General features: G+C 38.4%; 1 protein-coding gene across 1 annotated transcript; it reads left to right on the forward strand.

The window, feature by feature from the left end:
- Positions 1-19,150: 19,150 nt before the first annotated feature.
- Positions 19,151-20,593, forward strand: LOC102848631 (E3 ubiquitin-protein ligase Mdm2-like). Its single transcript, XM_006899480.1, has 2 exons — positions 19,151-19,312; positions 19,421-20,593. Exons 1-2 carry the CDS (start codon positions 19,151-19,153, stop codon positions 20,591-20,593), a joined length of 1,335 nt encoding a protein of 444 aa, XP_006899542.1.
- The last annotated feature ends 437 nt before the right edge of the window (positions 20,594-21,030 follow it).

Here is a 21,030-nt window from a genome sequence, read left to right on the forward strand (position 1 = left end):
TTGGTGATCTAGTCCTAGGGAGTGGTATTGCTAACCCAAATGGTCACTCCTCTCTGGTGTTTCAAAGCCACCAGTGTTTCTGAAGGAGAAAGGTGGGCAACCTCCTCTGTATGATTTACAGCCTTGGAAATCTAATGGAGAGTAAGTGATGAGCCTACTTCCAACCACTTACATAGTGATGAGTAGGGTAAAGTAATTTAATCTTTCTGGGATTCAGTTTCCTATCTGACCCTTGACTTCATTAGATAAAAAGTGAAAAATATTAATGATATCCAGAATTATTATGAGAATTACATGAGGTAATTTCTTGTAAGTACTTTATAATCCATAAAGTCTAAATCCAATTATTAAGATTATCACAGGAAATTCAAGAAATTGCTCTAGAAGGTAAGTGAATTCTGGTAAACAGAGCTGAAACTTTAGAAACTATTGCACTATTAATTGAAGAGGATATATCTGTGCATTCATGGGTGTAAAAATGAATAAGTGTGAGTTTAGAGAAAAGAGGTATAATGATAAAATTAACTATTGAAATAAATTTAACACTAAGGATTTAAAAAATAATTAAAGCCATATTCCTAGGGGGAAAAAAAATTGAAAGCAATGTCCTAAGAAAGAAGAGCAAAGAACTTATCTCATTGAAGAAAAATGGTGTCATTCTCAATTTAGAAGACCTATGCTAACCTATGGAGTAGTTTTCACTATCACATGATAGTGAAAAGAAGTAAGCATAAGTAATCATAAAGGTAAATGATCATGCAGATGATATATGATCTTTGGTCACCTATCTCTGACCCAAAAATCACTAACATTTCTTTCTATTCTATATTATTACATCCTTGTGGTCAAAAAAGATGGGAGGAATACACAGAATCATTGTGCCAAAAAAGAAGTGGCTGACATGAAAGTATCTGCCTTGAAGGCACGGGTGAAAATAAAGACCCCCCCAAGAATCAAGCAGGATACAAATTGACATGTTTCAACTAACGGATGGATTAGTCTATGTCAGGAAATTTAGAGAACAGCTGATCCACTGGAAGAAATTCATATTTGTTCCTATTCCCAAGAAAGGTGATCAAGCAGAATATGGAAATTATCAAAGAATAGCATTAATATCATATGCAGGACAAACAGTGCTCAAGATTACTAAAAAATGGCTAGAAAAGTACACAGAGAGCTGCCAGAAATTTAAGCACGATTTGGAAGAGGCTGTGGCACCAGAGATATCACTGCAGAAGCCAGATGAATCATGGTTGAAAGGAAACAATACCAGACCAATGCCTATTTGTGCTTTAATAGCTATGCAAAGGCAATTGACCACATGGATCCTAACAAATTATGGCCAACATTGAGAAAACCCGGAATCCCAGATCACTTAATTTTGCTCATGTGAAACCTGGACCTAGACCAAAAGGTTACTGTGTGAACAGAGCAGGAGAACTACATTGTTGCACTTCTCTGACTAGCAGCAAAGTGTCAGGCAAAATACCTCAAGACTTAGTTAAGAGTTAAGGAGAAGTATCCTCTCAACCTATAGTCCTCTTCGCTTTTACTTGAAAAGATTTCTAAGCAGAAAAACTGCAAGTGAGTATGCCCCGGCCTGCAGGGATCTTCAACGGTGACCCTAGGAGGGGAAGAAAGAGAATGGGGGGGAAGGAGGCACAAAGCAGGAAGACAAGTCGAGGATCTCCGATCAAGTCTTCATTTTATTGAAAGCATTCACAGTTTATATATAGGAACACAATGAGGGAGGGGGAGAAGTACGCATTGGGGGAGAATAACATGTTTCCAGTAAGCTGAAAGTTATCTGGTGAACAGAAACCTAGCAGGGCGGTCCCAGTAAACAGAAACCTATCCTCCCAGGGTGGGGCACGTCCTTAGAGAATTACAAAATGGCTTCAGAGAATTACAAAATGGCTTCAGCTATGTAGAACAAGCTGCTCGGCTCCCAGAATGAGTAGAATTTAAAGCACTTGTTGCAGAAGATCAAAGAACACAGCCTCCAATATGGATTGCATCTCAATATCAAGAAAACAAAAAATTCTCACTACTGGACTGATCAGCAACATCATGATAAATAGGGAAAAGATTGAAACTGTCAACTACTTCATCTTTCTTGGATCCACAATCAACATCCTTGATAACAGAAGTCAGGACATCAGGAGATATATTAAACTGGTTAAGTTCCCAAATTACTGCAGAGTAATGATGTCAGTTTGAGGACCAAGGTGCACTTGAATCAGGTCATGGTCTTGTCAGTCACTTGCTATGTATCTCTCAGAGAGCTGTACAATGATAGTCTTTGAACTGTGAACTTTGAAGATGACTACTTAATATCATACAGACAACCAAAAGAATAAAAACAGGCAGGTCTTAGGGAATATATAGTAAGAGTGCTCCTTGGAGGCATAGGAGATAAAGATTCATCTCACATTCTTTGGGCGTGTTGCTAGGAAAGGCTATTTTTTAGAGAGTAATATCATTCTTGGAAAGGTGGAAGGTCCCTGAGGTAGTTCTGACTAGATGTCAATAAGTAGAGTTACCTCTTATTAAATGAGCTGTGTCACTATATCCAGGTACTAAACTTGAAAATCTTCTAATGTTACACAAACAAAACAAACCATTTACCATGAAGCCAACTCCGAGTGAATTTCTGTTCTATAGGTTTTTGTCGTTTGGGGTTATTTTTTATGATCTTTTTGAGAGCAGATTGCATGTATTTCTCCCACAGAGCAATTAGTGGCCTCGCACTCAGAACTAGCACTGCAATCTCAAAGGCACATGGTTCGAATCTACCAGCTGCTCCATGGGAAAAGGATAGACAGTCTCCTCTCATGTGATTTACTGTCTCTTAAAATCCTCTGGAGGGTCAGCTAGGGGTCAATTCCTACTTGACAGTACACAACAACGAAGAAATAGGTGAAGTCAAACTGCCGACTCCGTTAACAATCAAGCTCTTAAGCACTGCACCATCCCACAGGTTTTTAATGGCTGATTTTCAGCAGTGGATCACCAGGCCTTTCTTCCAAAGTGCCTCTGATGAACTCACATCTCCAACGTTTAGCCACCAAATACTTAAATGTTTATAATCAGCCAGGAACTCCCATAAGGGAAGGACCCCAGTTTTACCTTTACCTAAATATTTTAAAACTCATATGTGTTCTATAAGCATTTGTTTAATTACATAGAAATTTCAGTGTTTGACACTGCATTTTTTTAATGATTAAGTAAAACCTAAGTCAGCAATAAAAAAATTTCCACTCTCCAGTATGTGCTGCCAAATGTCTTAGTAACCTTGGCATTTGTAGGACAATTTTCATTTCTGAAGTGCTTTATAGATCTTCTCTAACTAACCCTTTCAGTGGCCCAGTCTTGCTTTCCTTGGTGAAAGGATAATTATTTCATACAGATACATGAAGGAGAAAGTTGAGTGTTTTCCAGAGCACAGAAAAAAGTGGGAAAATGACAAATTATTCATGAAATAGCCTGCCAGTCACCACAGAGGGGCTGGGGTACTGAAGATAAGCACAGTGGGAAACTGAGACTCACTTCTGGCTACCTTTTTCTTTTTTGCTATTAATGGCATTGTTGTTGTTGTAGTGGTGGTGGTGGTGGTGGCTGATTGTCATCAAATCGAGCATGTCTCATAGTGAAATTACATTCTTAAATCTAAATGTTCTTTTTAAATAAATGACCCATAATACTGAGAATAGTAAAATCCTAGAAACCTTAATTGTGTTCATGATATTACATGGGAAGTTACATACTCTGAAATCAGGAAGGGTGTGTCAGAGTTTTATTGTTTATCCTGTTTCATTTTTCAGCTGAGCAAATAATTGAAGAAGCTGGACTATGTGAAGAACAATGTAGCATCAAGATTGGAGGAAGACTCATCTGTTATGCAAATAACACAAACCAGACCATTGGACCTTTGGGCAGCTCCTGTTAACTAGCTTTCAATATCAACCAATTCCACCAGAGCCCTTTTCTAGGTAAGTCCTCTCCATGACTTCAGCCCTAATTCAGCAGGAAGTAGTTTTTAGATCTTCATCCTTCCCCCCCCCTCTTTCTTCAAGTTGGGACTATAAGATTAAAACAAAAGAGATTCCATTATGCTGAGCTGACCTTACCCAAATAGGTCTTTGTGTTCCAGGAAATAGTAAATAATCCGACTACAAGAGGGTTTTATGAACCACACTGGGGAAAGAACACAAAGAGTGCTGAAAAAAATGGGAAAAGTCCTCAGGCCCTTGCTGTGACTACCCCCAACTGGCCCATGTAGAATGGATAAACACCCTTTGTTAGGGACTGATGTGATAAATAAAAATAATATTGAAGAATTGAAGCACTTACTACAGAAGATAAAAAACTAGTCTTCAAGATGGATTACTGTTAGGTCTTCGCACTGCATGTAAGGCCAAGGACTCAAGGAAGGGAGAAAGAAAGAAAGAAAGAAAGAAAGAAAGAAAGAGAAAGTTTAAAGAAGCATTATTAAAGGGGCTCGGGGTGGGATTGCTTGGTCTGGAGAGAGAGACCAGGGGTAAACCCACCCTAAGGGGGGTTGGAAAGGTTTTAATAGTAAGAATCTTCAGGGAGGAAATGGGGGGGCGGACATTCAATTATGGTTTAACCTGGTGAGGGAGCCTATTTACTCCCTTTTGTTGACATGTTGATATTCTTTGAATTCTTAAGTCTCCTCCTTTGACTATGGTCTGGGTCTGACGATTACAACTCATTATCAAGAAGACAAAAATCCTCACCACTAGGCCAATAGGCAACATCCTGATGTTGCTGTTATTGTTGTTCTATTCTATCAAGCAAGTCACTTTGCAACTAATAGGGACCTTATGCACAAAAGCTCTGAATCCTACCTAAACCTTAATTAATCTCATTGTCTCTGACAAACCTGTTCCCGTTACCCTAGTTACTGTGTTAATCTGTGTTATCTAGGGTTTCCCTCTCCTGCACTATCCCTTCATTCTACCAGCATGATGTCCTTATCCAAAGACTGATCCACCTGACAACTTGCCCAAAGTATGAGAGAGACAGTACCTTAAAATCCTTGCATCCAAGGAGTAACTTGGTTTCACCATTTCCAGGTCAGACCTGTTTGTTCTTTTAGCAGTCTATGATATGCTCAATACTTTTCTTCAGCACCACAACTCAAGAGCATAAATTCTTCTGTCATCCTTAGTAATTGTGCAGCTCTCTGATGATGCATAGCAAAAAACTGAAGACCATAGCCTGGATCTGGTACACCTCAGTCTCTAGACTGATATCATTGCTCTTTAGCACTCTGGAGAGCCCTTTTTTATTTTTTTTAACTACTCAGTTGCCATTGAAATAGCTGTGTTATATATTGTAAACCAACTGTATGCCATATCTTTTTTATTTTTTTATTATTATTATTATTTTTTTTTATGAACACTTACAGAGATTTTGGATTTCCATTCACTCATTGTGGCACTTTTCTCCCGGCCCACCTCTTCCCTCCAGTTTTCTCTTCTCTTTGAAAAGAAAAAAGAAAAATTGCTTCATTGGTATAAAATCCTACCCCCCAGCCCCGGCCCTGAGTACACGTCACTATGCAACCTTCATTCTAGACTCTTGTGATAACCATAATACCTAATCATATATCTCTTTTAATCTGTTCTTTCCCTCATCTGTTTCAATACAGTATACATAATTTATCCAGTTTTTCTCAGTCTTACCCCAACCCTGATATCAGTCCCATTCTACAACAGTGGCATTATGCAGTATTTGTCCTTTTGTGACTGAGATATTTCACTCAGCATCATGTCCTCCAGGGTCACCCATTTTGAGTAATATTGCATGAGTTCCTTGTGTTTCAATGCAGCATAGTGTTCCATTGTGTGAATATACCACAGCTTCTCTATCCATTCATTTGTTGATGGGTGCTTAGGTTGTTTCCAGCTCCTAGCTATTGTGAACAAAGCCATGATAAACATGGGTGTGCATATAGCTGCTTGGATGGCAGTTATTGTCTCTTCAGGGTGTATTCACAGTAATGGAATTGTTGGGTCAAACTATATCTCTATTTGCACCTTTTTTGAGAAAGCGCCACACCGCTTTTCACAACGGTTGCACCATTTTACACTCCCACAAACAGTGAATAAGAGTTCCAGTTTCTCCACAACCTCACCAGCATTTGTCACTTGCTGTTATGTTAAATTTTGCTATTCTTATTGGGGTGAGATGATATCTCATAGTTGTTTTAGCCCTGACTTTCTTAATGCAATTCACCATTTAATTTCCTGACTGCTAGTGCCAAGACTGTTGATTGTGGAATCACTGATACTCAAATTATTAAGAATTCCAATCTCTATTATGATGCTGCCCATTGGTGAGAATCTTTGTTTTCTTGACGTTGAACTTCAATCCATATTAAAGACTATAGTCCTTAACTTTCTGAAGCAAATGCTTCAGGTCCTCTTCAGTTTCAGCAAGCAAGGTTGTGTTATCTGCCTAATGCAGGCTCTTGATGAGTTTTCCTCCAATTCTGATGCCACATTCCTCCTCATAAAGTATAGCTTCCCATATGATCTGTGCCACATATAAATTGAGAAGGTATGGAAACAGGATACACTGTAGACACACTCCTTTCCTTATTTTGAACCATGCAGTGTTTCCTTGCTCTATTCTGATGACTGGAGGAGGAAGATGAGGGGAAGGTTTACAGGTATTGAACCAAGTCACACACCAGACCAACATGGTGATAGAAGGAGAAAAAAATTGAAGCTGTTAGTGATCTCATTTTATGTGGACACATAACCAACATCCACAGTAATAGAAGTCAAGAAATTTAAAAAAAATATGGTAGATTGGGGAAATATTCAGTCAAGGGCTTTTCCAAAGTGTTAAAGGGAAAAGATAGCAGAGCAAAGAATAAGGTGCACTTCATCCAAGTCACAATACCTTTTTATACATCTGAAAGTTGGAAAATCTGAAAGGAGGACAGAAGAAGAACCAATGCCTTTGAATTATGGTGTTGGAGAAGAATATTGAAAGCCCATGGACTCCCAAAAGAACAAACTAATCTTTTTTTGAAGAAGTGCAACTGTGGACTTCTTAGAGGCAAAGATGGTGAGACTTCCTCTCACATACTTTGTGCTTGTTATCAGGAGAAATCAGTCTTTGGAAGAAGACATCATTCTGGAAAAGATAGAGGCTTGGTGAAAGAGAAGTTGACCCTCAAGGAGACAGATTGACATAATGATGGTAACTATGGATTCAAGCATAGTGATCATAACAATGTAGCAGCATAGAGTCAGGTTCCAGTCTATTGTTTGCAGAAGGATTATGAATCCTAGTTAGCTTTGTCAGCATCTGAACTAACAAGAAATCCAAAAACAAGAATCAACGTGTTTGGTTGTACAAAGAGAGGGGGAAATAATATAGGTGTTTTCTTTAAAGTACAATAATCTTTAAGCCAAACTATTGTGTAAACATCTATATTTTTGCAATAAGATAATTAGAAGACCAGTTTTTCTTTTTAAAATCAGATAGTACTAAGCTTATTCTTCCTAGATTATTCATATAATTTAATTTACCGAAGTTATATTTCACATACTTCTAAGAATGTATCTAATAAATAAATTTTGCCTTCTTCAGTCCTCTCCTTGCTAGAATTACTCACCCTTTTGGGATATCACAGAAATTAATTTAATTTACTTCAACACATAAATTTCAAACCTAAGTTAAGCCTCACATCTCCATTAAACTTTTCTAATATTCTATCTCCTATATATTCAGTAGTTTCTCTGAGAAAAGTTATCTTTACTAAGGGGTTGTCAGTACATGTCTTATAGAACTTCATGCATATCAAAGCTGTTAATAGTAAAATTGTTTTAGAACACATTTTCTTCCATGCAAACAATATTAAACCCAGTTAAAAGTGTTTCATATTAGAACATAAAATTGGTCAAGGGAGGGAATCAAGAAGTCTCTTTAAAATTGCTTGCAGCTTTTAAATTTATTTTTTAAATGCCTGACAGATATTGTCATGATACATGCATCATTCCTGTGATTGTTGTTATGTGTTGTCGAGTTGCCGGTAACCCATAGTGACTCCTATGTACAGCAGCTCTGAAGCCTGCCCAATCCTGAGCCATTCTCACTGATTCTGACAGAATAACCTCCATTACCACAGTAACTGTATCAAGCCATATCATCCAGGGTCTTCCTCTCCTGCACTGTCCCTCTATCATTCTGAGCATGATGTTCTTTTCCAAGGATTGGTATATTCAAGACTCTTCTCCAACGCCAAAGCTGAAAGGCATTGATTCTTCTCCTGTCACCGTTAGTCATAGTCCAGCTCTCTGATGTTTAGCAAGTAATTGTGAAGCTCATGGCCTGGATCAGGTGCACCTTAGTCTCTATGCTGATATTGTTGCTTTTCAATACTCTGGAGAGGTCCCTGACAGCAGATTTTCCCAATACAATTCATCTTTTGATTTCCTGACTGCTGGTGCCAAGAGTGTTGATTGTGGAGCCGACCAAACTAACTGTTAACAATCTCAGTTTCTTCTCCATCTATCATGGTGCTGTCAATTGGCCCAGTGGTGAGAATCTTTGTTTTCTTGATGACGAGATTCAAATGTGCAAATAAGTCTACACAGTAATAGCTTAGTTGTAAGGAACTGCATGCCAATCCAAAGGTGTGTAGTCTGAATCCACTATCTCGAATTCACTAGCTACTCTGTGGGACAAAGATAGACTCTATCTTGATAGATAGATAGATAGATAGATAGATAGATAGATAGATAGATAGATAGAATAGATCGAGCAAGGAAGAGAGGGAAGAAAAAGAGAAAAACAGGGAGGAGGAGAGAAAGAGAAGTAGGGGGTAGTATGTACACAAGCAGGTTTAAATAAGACATGAGGGCACATATAAGTTACATGACGAAGTGACCCAAATGTTCATTGTCTACACTCCTATCACATTACCTTCCCTTTTCCAGTCTGCTCCTATGACTTCATAAGAATTATTACAATAGCTAATGACTACTTTTTACTTGGATTCGGGCATAATTGAAGCCATAAGTGTCAATGTGTAAACTTGTTTTGATTAAAGAATTTTTCTACCAAAAAAAAAAGAATTATTACAATAAATGACATAGTTGAGCCTCTACATTTTGTGGTTCCTAACCTTTATATTATAATAGACAAAGTGCTAGTCAATAGGCCTTTTATTGTAAGAACTATCTTCCCTCTGTAACTTGATTTGTGCCACTATTAGAACCTCTACTTGGAATATTAATGCTTTTTAATTTTTGACTCATGTACTTTTAACTTGTTAGTTAAATTTGTGTCTTCTAGGCTGCAACACTTCCATGATACATCTTCAAGGATATGAACATGTATGGCTAAGCACAATTGATAACAGTGCATCTAAATTCCAAAATCAATCTCCACAGTAGTCTATGTGTTTCCTATTGCCAAAGGGGCCCTATAGAGTAGTGAGAGAAGATTTCACCCTGAAACCTACAGCGTCACTTTTCAGCAGGAAGTAGCTAAGAGAATACGCCATCCCCTTTTCCTTATGAATCAGGGTGAAGTCTCTCTCGGGGATGAGTGATAGGGAATGGCAAAGGACACACTGAAAAAGGAGATTAATCAGAACTGGCTTTGACAAGCACTGTGGCAACTGGACAATTAAAACAGACTTTCAAGGGGGGGGGAAAGAAGAACGAATTGGGGAGGAGGGTAGAGAAAATAGTGCAACAGTGAATGAATGATAACCCCAAATCTCTGTAAATATTCATTAAAACTAATAAAATTTAATAAAAAAAGTTCATTATAATCAGTTTACTGAAAAGGAGAAAATTCATAACTGTGTACAGATACTTCTTTGTAATATAATGGAACCCCTCAAAAGAGGACAGAGACATTATTGTATTCTCTGTTTCTGGGACTTACCTTAAGGGCACAACTGAAGGAAAAATCCTCTCAGTAAACAGAACTTGGTCTGGTAAAAGCAAGAACAAAGAACCAGCCCCTTCCTACTTCCCAGTTCAGCTGAAATGCAGACAAGTGTCAAATACACGATCATTCAAAGCCTTGTTTCTAACAATATTTAACCCAATGATAGATAAATTTTATAGATATTTTCTTCCCCAAATATGACATAGATTAGTCATGCTTTCTTTTCCACTGGATTTAGACTCATCAGTGTGTTTAGTTCTAGTTGAACTAGACAATAAAGAAAAATTATCTTCAAAATTTCTTTCCTAGCCATCAATTTTTACTTTTATCACTTATGTGGAAGGGAACTTAAAATAAGGGCCAGTTTTTTCCCATCGCATCATGTTAATTTGAGCAGATTTAGCAACAAATGTGGGGATCTGACTACCAGCTAGGAAGAGACAGTAAAAAGTGCAGTGTGTGCTCTTTGGGGCAAGAGATTGCTATGCCTGTCACATCCAGATAAACATGGGCAGCAGCAGCCTCAGCAGAGAACCAGAGAACAATGTGACACAGAGCTGATGTAGGATGGATGGTGAGGAGATCGAGATTGTTCACAGCTTTAGTTTGTGTGGTTCTGCAGTTAACACTAGCACCAGCAGCCTCAGGAAACTAAAAGACAAATTGCGATGGGAAAGTCTGACAAAGATCTATCCAAAGTACTGAAGAGCAATGATGTTAGTCTGGAGACAAAGGTGCACCTGATACATGCCATGGTCTTTGAAATTACTTGTTATGCCTCAGAGAGCTAGACAGTGACTAGTGATGATTGAGAATTGATCACTTTGAGCTGTGGTGCTGGAGAAGAGTATTGAATAAACCATAGACTGCTAAGAGAATGAACAAATTCATTCTGGGGAGGGTGAAACTAGGCTGCTTTGTGGAGGCAAGGATTCTGAAGCTTTGTCTGACATATTTTGGACATGTTGCAAGGTGGAAGCAGTCCTTGGAGAGGGATGTCTTGCTTGAGAGGGTAGAGGGACAGAATGGGAAAGGCAGACCCTGGATGAGTTGGATTGATTCAGTAACTGGGATAATGGGGTTAGGTGTGTTGGAGACAGTGAAATTGGCAGGGCATAGAGCAGGGTTTAGGGCTGTTGTACAATAGGGTGGCTATGAGTCACAAGTGACTTGATGGCACATAATAACAACTCAAAGAGCCAGAACCAGTAACCTTCACCCAAGCTTACTGAAGGACCGAGGGAAGACATAATTGGCAAGACTAAGAGAACAGTATCACTGACCTTATAGGAATTTTGTTCTATGGATGTTGTTGATGTGGATAGTTTTCTTTGTAGAGTTAGTAGAGGTCAGCTATGACCATTCCCACACTGCTTACATCTTTCTACATTCCCTCTTCAGATCCCTCTTACCTTCTCACATAAGTAGAACAGAAAAATCCTACTATTAAGACTTAGGTCTTGGGAATGTCACATCCTGAAGTCACAGCCCATTAAGAGGCTGAGCTATAAGACAATTTTATAACTCCACATCTTAACCTCATATCCATAATAAAACCCAAAACAAATGCATTATCTTTGAATTGGTGTAACTCATAGCAATGCTCCACCAAGTTTCTGAGGCTGTAAATCTGAGCAAGAGGAAACTGACCATCTTTATCCTGTGAAGCTACTGGTTGTATGTGTACAGGATTTGCTTAGCAATGTAACACACTGAACTATACTACCACTTAATAAAACTAGATAAGGAAGATTAATTTTAGGCAAAAGTAAGCCACCAGAGGAAATAGAATTAAAATTAGAGCAGAAATCAATGAAATTGAACATAAGAAAATTCTAAAGCCAACACAAATAAAATTTGGTTGTTTGCAAAAACAAAGCAAATTGATGGATTCCTCCCTCGCCAAGCCAATTAAGGAAAAAGTTACAAATTACCAAGATAACAAAAAAAAGAAGAAGAACTGCTGATCCCTTTATAAAGATAATAAAATTTTTCACAAATTGTGATAACTTATGTAATTTGTCAACTTAGCTGGGCCATGATTCTCGTTGGTTTGGCAGTTATGATGTAATCAAATGCATGACAGTATTTAATATGATGTAATCCCTTCCATAATGAAATATGCTATGAGCAGCCAATCAATTTAAAAGTACTTTCCTCGTGGGTATGGTCTGTATCCAGTGTGGATGTTCTGGCAAAGCTCTCTGGCTTTCCTCTCATCTTGGATCCTGTTTCTAAAGTGTTGTCATCTGATATCCAGTTCTTGAGACTTGAGCCTGCTGTGGGGAATAAGCTGACCAAAGCAAGATGTGCCTGGATGTAAAGGATGTAATTAGGGCAAGAAAACACTCTGCCCTGCGCGTGTATGCATACAAGAAAGAGAACGTTCTCTATTATGACAGTTTGTATCTGCAAAACCTTGAAAAAGTAACCTCCAGCTAATGCAGCCTTTGGATATGGATGTGGTCTTGTGAACAGGAAGGGTCAGCAAATAAACAGTAAGAAACATCTCATCTTGTGACTCTAGTCAACATCTATTTCTGCTTCTATAATGAAAAAGCTTCTCTAATAAAAGCTATAAGGATGTACAGGTAGGGAGGATACTCACCTCTGAGTTCCTCTCCCCTTAAAGTCATGAGCAGTTCATTCCATTGCCCAGCATTTTCTTTCAGGTTGGATTTTGGAATTCATTAGCCTTCACAGTTAATAAAGCAGCAGTTTCCCACTTGACCTGCCAACTTTGGGGTAGTCAGCCTCAGCAACTACAAGAGTGAGTCGAAGCCTGATGTCTGATCCATGGATTTGGTATTTCTTCATACCTACAAACCTTTATTTCATTTTGGCCAAGTTGGAACTGACACATCGCTGATCCTTCCTTGAGTTTCTTACCAAGAATCAAAGGAGCGGAGACTGCCCATGTTTCTCCACAATGTAGGTAATTCATTTGAACAGCCAAAGAGGGACAGTCTTTAAGGATGGGGGTGGATTAGTAGTGTAACTCCCAGAAAACCAGGCCACCAGAGCTGTGGGTCATTTTAGTTGCACTGCTAACCCAAAGGTGTTAGTGGTTCAAATCACGCAAAATTTCCTTAGAGGAAGATGGTCCATCTCCTACCTTTGTGATTTACAGCCTCAGAAACTCAATGGAGGGTCAAGTGAGCTGTAACAGATTTTATAGCAGTGAGTTATACATATATCACTTTCACTAGTTTTTCTTGTCTAGAGAACTCAGCCTAAGACAACTTACATAAAATGTACCAGTTCTATGAGAGACACAAAGTACCAAAACTCAAAAAAAAGACAAATTATTTCAAAATAACCCACTACCTATAAAAGAATTTTAGTTTAAAATTAATAACTATTTAAAATAGTTACCATCAGTTCTACCTAAGAGTTCTACCAAACATTTAAGTATAAAATGATAGCAGTTCTCCCACACTTAAAAAAAAAATACAAGAGAACACATTCATTAACCAGAAAAAAAATCAACATGATGTGCAAATCATCACTCAAATAACAAAATTGTGATAGAGATCAACAAAAGAATTTCTAAGGGAAAAAATACACTGAAGTTTTAGTTTCTCAATGGTGTATTCAACTCTAGATGTTGTTAAACAGAGTACTGCAATGATTTAGTCTTTAACAGTCTGCTTGCGGCATTTACCTTTATCAAAAAAGGAGGAGAAAAAAACCTGCTGATGCAAAACACTGCTCTGGCATAATTCACTTTACAATTACCCAGGAGCACTTCATCCAAGCTAGTCTAAATTCATAGGAATAAGTTACCCAAGAAATTCATTATCGTCCAATTTGTTACTTCTCATGTCATCTAAGCTGCTGAAGAAACTGGTTACCTGGAAAATTATGTATTTTTTGAATACTTGTCAAATTTAATTAAGGTTGAATATTTAGGCAAAATTAACAAGCATTGTCCTAGTTCTTGGGCTTAAAGAGCCACAAGTGTGTCTTCTGCAGGACAGTTGAAGGTAATATGTCAGAGTGATCCAAGTTTTCACAGCTGGGCAGTCAAGCCTACCAGGATCTAACATCTCAGAGGAAGTAGCTGCAGGAACCTCTATGAATTTAGCAGCTGTCAAGAGATAATTACCTGGTAACATATCTGGTTTTCTAACATCATAGGAACAGATTTGAGAGTTGGTGCTTGATGTATCAGATCAAGGAAAAACGCATTCTTAAAAGCAAGGCCAATATTAATGAAAAATCAAAGTCTCTGACATTTCCTTTATTTATCAGTTTGGTAGGAATTAATTTTGCAGTCCCTAAACCAAGAAAGTAATCTCAGGAGGCTTACTGAGTACTTTTAAGTTTGATGTAAAAATACAAACACCTGCATTGAAATCCACACATTGTTTTGTTTTTCTATTAATTTGTTACATCCAAATTTTCCCCTCCTTATGATTGTCAGACATAATAAAAGCTAAGAGATTCAGCTGGATTTGAGCACCCATTAAATAGTCAATTTAAATATAGATATGTCTCATGTAATACTTGGTACAAATTTAATTGAAGCATTTGTTGTTGATCTTATATTCAAATTTAACTGAATATTTGAATTTGAGCAAGCAATTCTAATTTTTTCTATCACTTGTTTTTAAGTGCTGTCAAATCATAGATGACTCATAGTGACCCTATGAACAAAAGTCTTGAACATGAAAAACTCTCATCTTTTCTCTAAGTTAGTAAAGTTTCTTGAGGCAAGCTATTTTGGAAGTGCATGCCACTCCTGCTTCCAAGCCTGTTTTAATTTGGGAGCTCCACCAAACACTGTCCACCATGGGTAACAATTATTACATTTGACACATCCGTGTCACAGTGTTTAAACTCACAGCACCCACAAGTCACCTTTGTGGAGCAAATTGAGAGACCAGTGCTATAATACTTAGAAGAACGTTTGACTGAAAACAAACAAACAAAAACCACACCAAAAACCAGGTCCAAGGGGTGTGGGGGTTGGGGCCCAAATGCCTTTATAAATAAGAGGCCAAATCCAATCAGCTTACACCCAGTTGCGGGCAATAGCCACACCCAAGTCTCAATGCAAAACCAGAAAACATAGCTTTGCAGAATACAACTGCTACATTCATCTTCCCAGACTGGAAAGTAGCCCCAGACTATTGGCCAAATGCTTTTTTAAATGAGGCTAAATGCAATCAGCTCACACCTAGTTAAATACGAGGCTAAATCCAATCAGCTCACACCCAGTTGCAAGCGATAGCCATACTCAAGCCCAACCCCAAACAAAAAACACACTAAAAAAAAAAAAAGGCGCATTTCTTACACTCACAAGAGGACTGCCTTTTCACATCATTTCTTTCTATTCTTGCCAAACTATTCTGACTCTAGAGGATCTTTACAAAGAGATCTCCAAGTGCATGGAGTCTTTAAGTATCAATCTCAAGAACAAATTTTCCCTTAAAAGGCCAAAACATCAGAAGGGCAGGTAAGTTGGTTTCACAACTGAAATCACAGGGGAAAAAAATAAACTAGTTGGAAAAATTCATGTCATATGCAAAGTGTATCACTAACTTCCAAGGGACTTGATGACACCTAACAACAACAAAAATAGCAACTGAATTTCAAGGACTCAAGCGTCAGAAATGCCCTGAGACTCTGATTGACAGAATTATACTTCAGTCTGGGAACAAAGCCAATATTTGATTAAATCAAGAAAGTAGTGAAGTCATTTTTAATTGTATATAACCTTTGCTTGAGAGATGTTATGGAAATGAAAAAATAGAAAGTTGGGTCAGAGAACTGATGCTTATTGAAAATGGTCTGAAAAAGTGGTTCACACATATCTATGGATTCTGGACCATGGGTTCCTACTCTTCTTTTCAATCATTCATTGAGGTTCAGTCCTCTGACGAGAATGTTGATTTTTTTAATTTTTTAACCCCAGATACACTGAATCCAAATCTACATTTTGACAGGATCCCCAGATCAGTAAGATATGCAGGAATCACCTGAGGATCATTCTTATTAAACTCTAGATTCTGATTCCATATATCTGGAATGGGATTACAACCTTTCAGCTGGGGGTTGAACAGTAATTAACCAGACTGAAGCCTTGCTCTTTATTTATAGATTGTGTTCTATGAGTGAATCTAGGAGGAGATTTTCGGGGAAACTTAGAAAGCTTTTGACACTTTATACAATTTTGTGTGTTAATATGGCAGGACTGATATTTTAGAATATTTACCAATTAATATTACTCAGGCAGAGACACCTGATGGTGCAATGATTAAACAGCTCAGCTGCTGAACAAAGGGTTGCCCATTAGAACCCATCTGGTAGATCTACAGGAGAAGGACTGGCTTTAAGCTCCCCCAAAGATGACAACATAGAAAACCTCAACGAGATGTTCTATTCTGCCACTTACGGTCACTGTGAGTCAAAACAGAATCCATTTGTACCTAGCAATGACTCAGGTACCATATGATTGCAATATATGCCTAGCCAACTACAACAGATGTCCACTAGAACTCAATCATAGGATACCAGCTTTGTTCCTATCCATTTTCTCCAGAGTTTCTTTGACATTCATTAGAATCTTAAAGATGGCAGTGATAAAGAAAAAGTTGTGAACTATAACTGTCATTTCATCATATTCAGGGGCAGAATCAGTAAGCAAGGTAAGCTCGGGCTTACTTGCACTTACTAATATGCAGTGAAGAGTTTCACAAGTTTTGATGTGGTAAAAAACACATGAGACTATTTACTACAGATTAGTAAGTAAGCATAAATCCATGATTACCTTGATTACTGGTTATAATCTCAGTGATTTACGATCCCTCTTAGGGATACTAAATAGGAAAAGAGGCTTTGCTGAGACATAGATAGATGCCAGTAATGGCTAGAAGTAGGATCTTTGATGTGGTGAAACATATGAAATTTTTCAGTACAAATTAGTAGGTAAGCATAAATAAAATGATATTTACCTTCTTATTGAGTAATCATACCAGACAGCAGGAAAATACTCCAATAACTGATTATAGTAAGGAAGTGATAAGTATCATTGTTGTGTAAAGATTAGTATTACTTTTTCCATTGGGTTAACTTTGGAAGTTAAATTATCATAATTATTTGATTAGGATAGACATAATAATATCATTAGATCAGTTACTGGATTTTTGCTAAAGATTATTACGAACAGCACATCATTATGTAGCCTACATCAGGCAGATGTAGATTAATTCACTGAAATTCAACTTAGAGAATGTCCAACATCAAAATTTACCTTTTAAAAAAACTGACCAATTTCACTTTCTCCCATAACTCTTTGCCCTCTTCCTTTACAGCCTGGTCCAGGCACTATGACCCCAGGAAAGAAGGGTGGAAAAAGAAGAAGGGCCATTCTGTCATCAATATAGTGGTGACCAGAGACTACACCATCAACATTCACAAGTGTATCCATTGAGTGAGCTTTAAGAACCTTGCACTTTGGGCACTCAAGAAGATCTAGGTAGGTGTGTTGAAGACAATGAGACTGGCCCAGGACAGAGCAGGGCTGTTGTACATAGGGTCGCTATGAGTCACAGCTGACTCGATAGCACATAACAACAACAAACAACATCACTGATATCTCATGCAAGCAAGATTCTGCTGAAAATGATCCAAAAATGACTGGAACAGCACACCCTTAAGTGCAGACTGGGTTTAAAAGAGGCCATGGTACTAGGGATATTATAGCTAATGACAAATGGATCTTGGATGAAAGCAGAGAGTACCAGAGGAATGTCTATCTATGTTTCATTGACTATGAAAAGGCTTTTGACTGCGTGGAGCACAACAAACTGTGGCTGACTCTGAGCCACTTGATTGTGCTTATGCAAAAACTATACTTAGACCATGAGGTAGTCATCAGAACAGAGCAAGAAAACAGTGCATGGTTCAAAATTGGAAAGGGTATGCACCAAGGATGTGTCCTATCTCCATATCTTCTCAATCTATATGCAGAACAGATTACCCAGGAGGCTGGTCTCTATGAGGAAAAACGCGGTATCAGGATTGGAGTTAGACTCATCAATCTGTATTATGCAGATGATACAATTCTGCTTGCTGAAACTGAGGAGGACCTAAAGAACTTGCCACAGAGGGTCATGGACTGCAGCTTACATTATGGATTGAAGCTCAACATCAAGAAAACAAAGATTCTCACCATTAGGCCGATTGACAGTGAAGAGATTGAGATCTTTAACAGCTTCCATTTGCTTAGCTCTACAATCAACACTGTTGGTACCAGCAGCCAAGAAATTTAAAGATGTATTCATTGGGAAAGTCTGCTGCCCGAGACCTCTCCAAAATACTGAAGAGCAACAATGTGGGTCTGGAGACTTCAGTGAGCCTGATACAGGCCATGGTCTTTGCAATTACTTGTTATGCATCAGAAAACTAGACAATGACTAGGGATGATAGGAGAATTAGTGCCTTTGAGCTATGGTGCTGGAGAAGAGTATTGAATATACCATGGCCAAACAAGTGTGTCCTGGAGAGGGTGAAGCCACGCTACTGTTTGGAGATAAGGATTCTGCAGCTTCCCCTGACATACTTTGGACATGTTAGAAGGCAGAATCAGTCCTTGGAGAGGGATGTAATGCTTGGAAGGGTGGAGGGACAGTGCAGGAGAGGCAAGTGGATTGATTCAGTGACTGGAGTAATGTGGATAGGTGTGTTGGAGACAAGATCGACATGGAATAGAGCAGGGTTTAGGACTGTTGTACATAAGGTCCCTATGAGTCAGAAGTGACTCAACAGCACATAACAACAACAATAACTAGGGCGTTCAAAAGAAAAACTGATAACCCAATTACAAAATGGGCAAAAGATGTGGAAAGACTTTTCAGAGAGGAAAATAATTTGGATAGCAAACAGATACCTGAAGAGATGCTCCAAATCACTGTCAATAAGAGAGATGCAAATCAAAACCGCAATGAGGGGCTGTGGTCCCCTCCGGGCAGGTGCCTGCCCTGCAGTCTGTCCGGTACCGCCTCTGGGTGAAACCAGGCCTGTTGGATAGCAGGATGACTCAGCTTTTCCTCTTGCGCTGATTAAGTTCAGACACGTTCCGCGTTTGCGTCAGCGGAGCTAAGCCCGGACTTAAGCTGGGACTATTTAAAAGCCATGCCCTTTCCCAGTTCTAGTTATTTCGTGACCACAGTCCCGTTCGCGCTTGTGATCCAGGCTAATGTGCAATACCGGGATGTCTGTGCCCGCTGCCGATGATGCTGTTCCAAGTACCTCCCAGATTTCTGCTTCAGAACAAGGGACCCTGTTTAGACCAAAACCATTGCTTTTGAAGTTGTTAAAATCTGCTGGTGCACAAAAAGACACCTATACTATGAAAGAGGTTCTATTTTATCTAGGCCAATATATTATGTCTAAGCGATTATATGATGAAAAACAACAACATATGGTATATTGTTCAAATGATCTTCTAGGGGATCTGTTTGGTGAGCCAAACTTCTCTGTAAAAGACCACAGGAAAATCTATACAATGATCTACAGAAATTTGATAGTAGTCAACCAGCAGGAACCATTGGATTCTGGCACGTCTGTGAGAGAAAATAGGTGTCATCTTGAAGACAGGAGTGATCAAAAGGACTCTGTGCAAGAGTTACAGGAAGAGAAACCATCATCTTCCAATTTGATTTCTAGACCAACTACCTCATCTAGGAGGAGAGCAAGAAGTGAGACAGAACTAAATTCAAATGAACTGTCCAGTGAAGTACAAAGAAAACGGCACAGATCTGACAATGTTTCCCTTTCCTTCGATGAAAGTGTCGCACTATGTTGTGAAAGAAGCAGCAGCAGTGAGTCAATAGAAACGCTGTCAAATCCGGATCTTGATGCTGGTGAAGGTGAACATTCTACTCATTGGTTAGAGCAGGAATCAGTTTCAGATCAATTCAGTGTAGAATTTGAAGTTGAATCTATTGATTCAGAAGATTATAACCTTAGTGAAGAAGAACAGGAACTCTCGGATGAAGATGATGAGGTGTATCAAGCAGAAGAGAGTGATACAGATTCATTTGAAGATGACCCTGAAATTTCGTTAGCTGACTATTGGAAATGTACTTCATGCAATGAAATGAATCCCCCTCTTCCACCACATTGTAATAGATGTTGGGCACTTCGTGAGAATTGGTGTAATGAAGATAAAAAGAAAGACAAAGAGGAAATGCTTGAGAGCAACAAACTAGAAAGCACAGCACAGGAAGAAGAAGGTTTTGATGTTCCTGATTGTAAAAAGACTACAGTGACTGACTCCAAAGAGTCAGATGTTGAGGAAAATGATGATAACATCACACAGGCCTCCCACTCTCAAGAATGTGAGGACTATTCCCAGCCATCAACTTCTAGTAGCTTTTTGAGAAGCCAAGATATCAAAGAATTTGAGAAGGAAGAGACCCAAAGCAAAGAAGAAAGTGTGAAAGTGACTTCTCGCTCTGTTGCCACTGAACCTTGTGTGATTTGCCAAGATCGACCTAAAAATGGTTGCATTGTCCATGGCAAAACAGGACATCTTATGGCGTGCTTTACATGTGCAAAGAAACTAAAAAAAAGAAACAAACCCTGTCCAGTATGTAGGCAGCCAATTCAAATGATTGTGTTAACTTATTTTCTCTAGTTGACTTGTCTACAAAAATAGAATGTTTTGAAATAAAAACATTCAGCCGTGTATGAACAGAAATAGCTATTGAGTGTTGAACTGACTCTAAGGTCCTCTGACCAGTTTAAAAAAAAACCCACAAAAAAGTTTGCAAAAACCTGTATTTGTAGTTTGTGAATTTCACCCTCCTTGTTAATAAAGCTCTTTTATTTTGCACATATTTTTTTTGTTTTTTTAAATTCCATCATTTATCTTATCTGATGTGTTCTCTATTTCAACAATTCTGTTATTAACATTTTAGGTTCTTTTTTAAATATTTTAATTTATTTTTCATTTCAATGAACATCTACAGAGATTTTGGAATTCCATTCATTCATTGTTACACCCTTCTCCCCCCACAAACACCCCCACCCCATTTGCTCCTCTCCCTGAAAAGCAAAAGAAAAACTCCCTCA

The sequence above is a fragment of the Elephantulus edwardii genome, unplaced genomic scaffold, assembly GCF_000299155.1.
Source record: "Elephantulus edwardii isolate Elephantulus edwardi_28Jun2011 unplaced genomic scaffold, EleEdw1.0 scaffold00258, whole genome shotgun sequence".
NCBI lineage: Eukaryota > Metazoa > Chordata > Mammalia > Macroscelidea > Macroscelididae > Elephantulus > Elephantulus edwardii.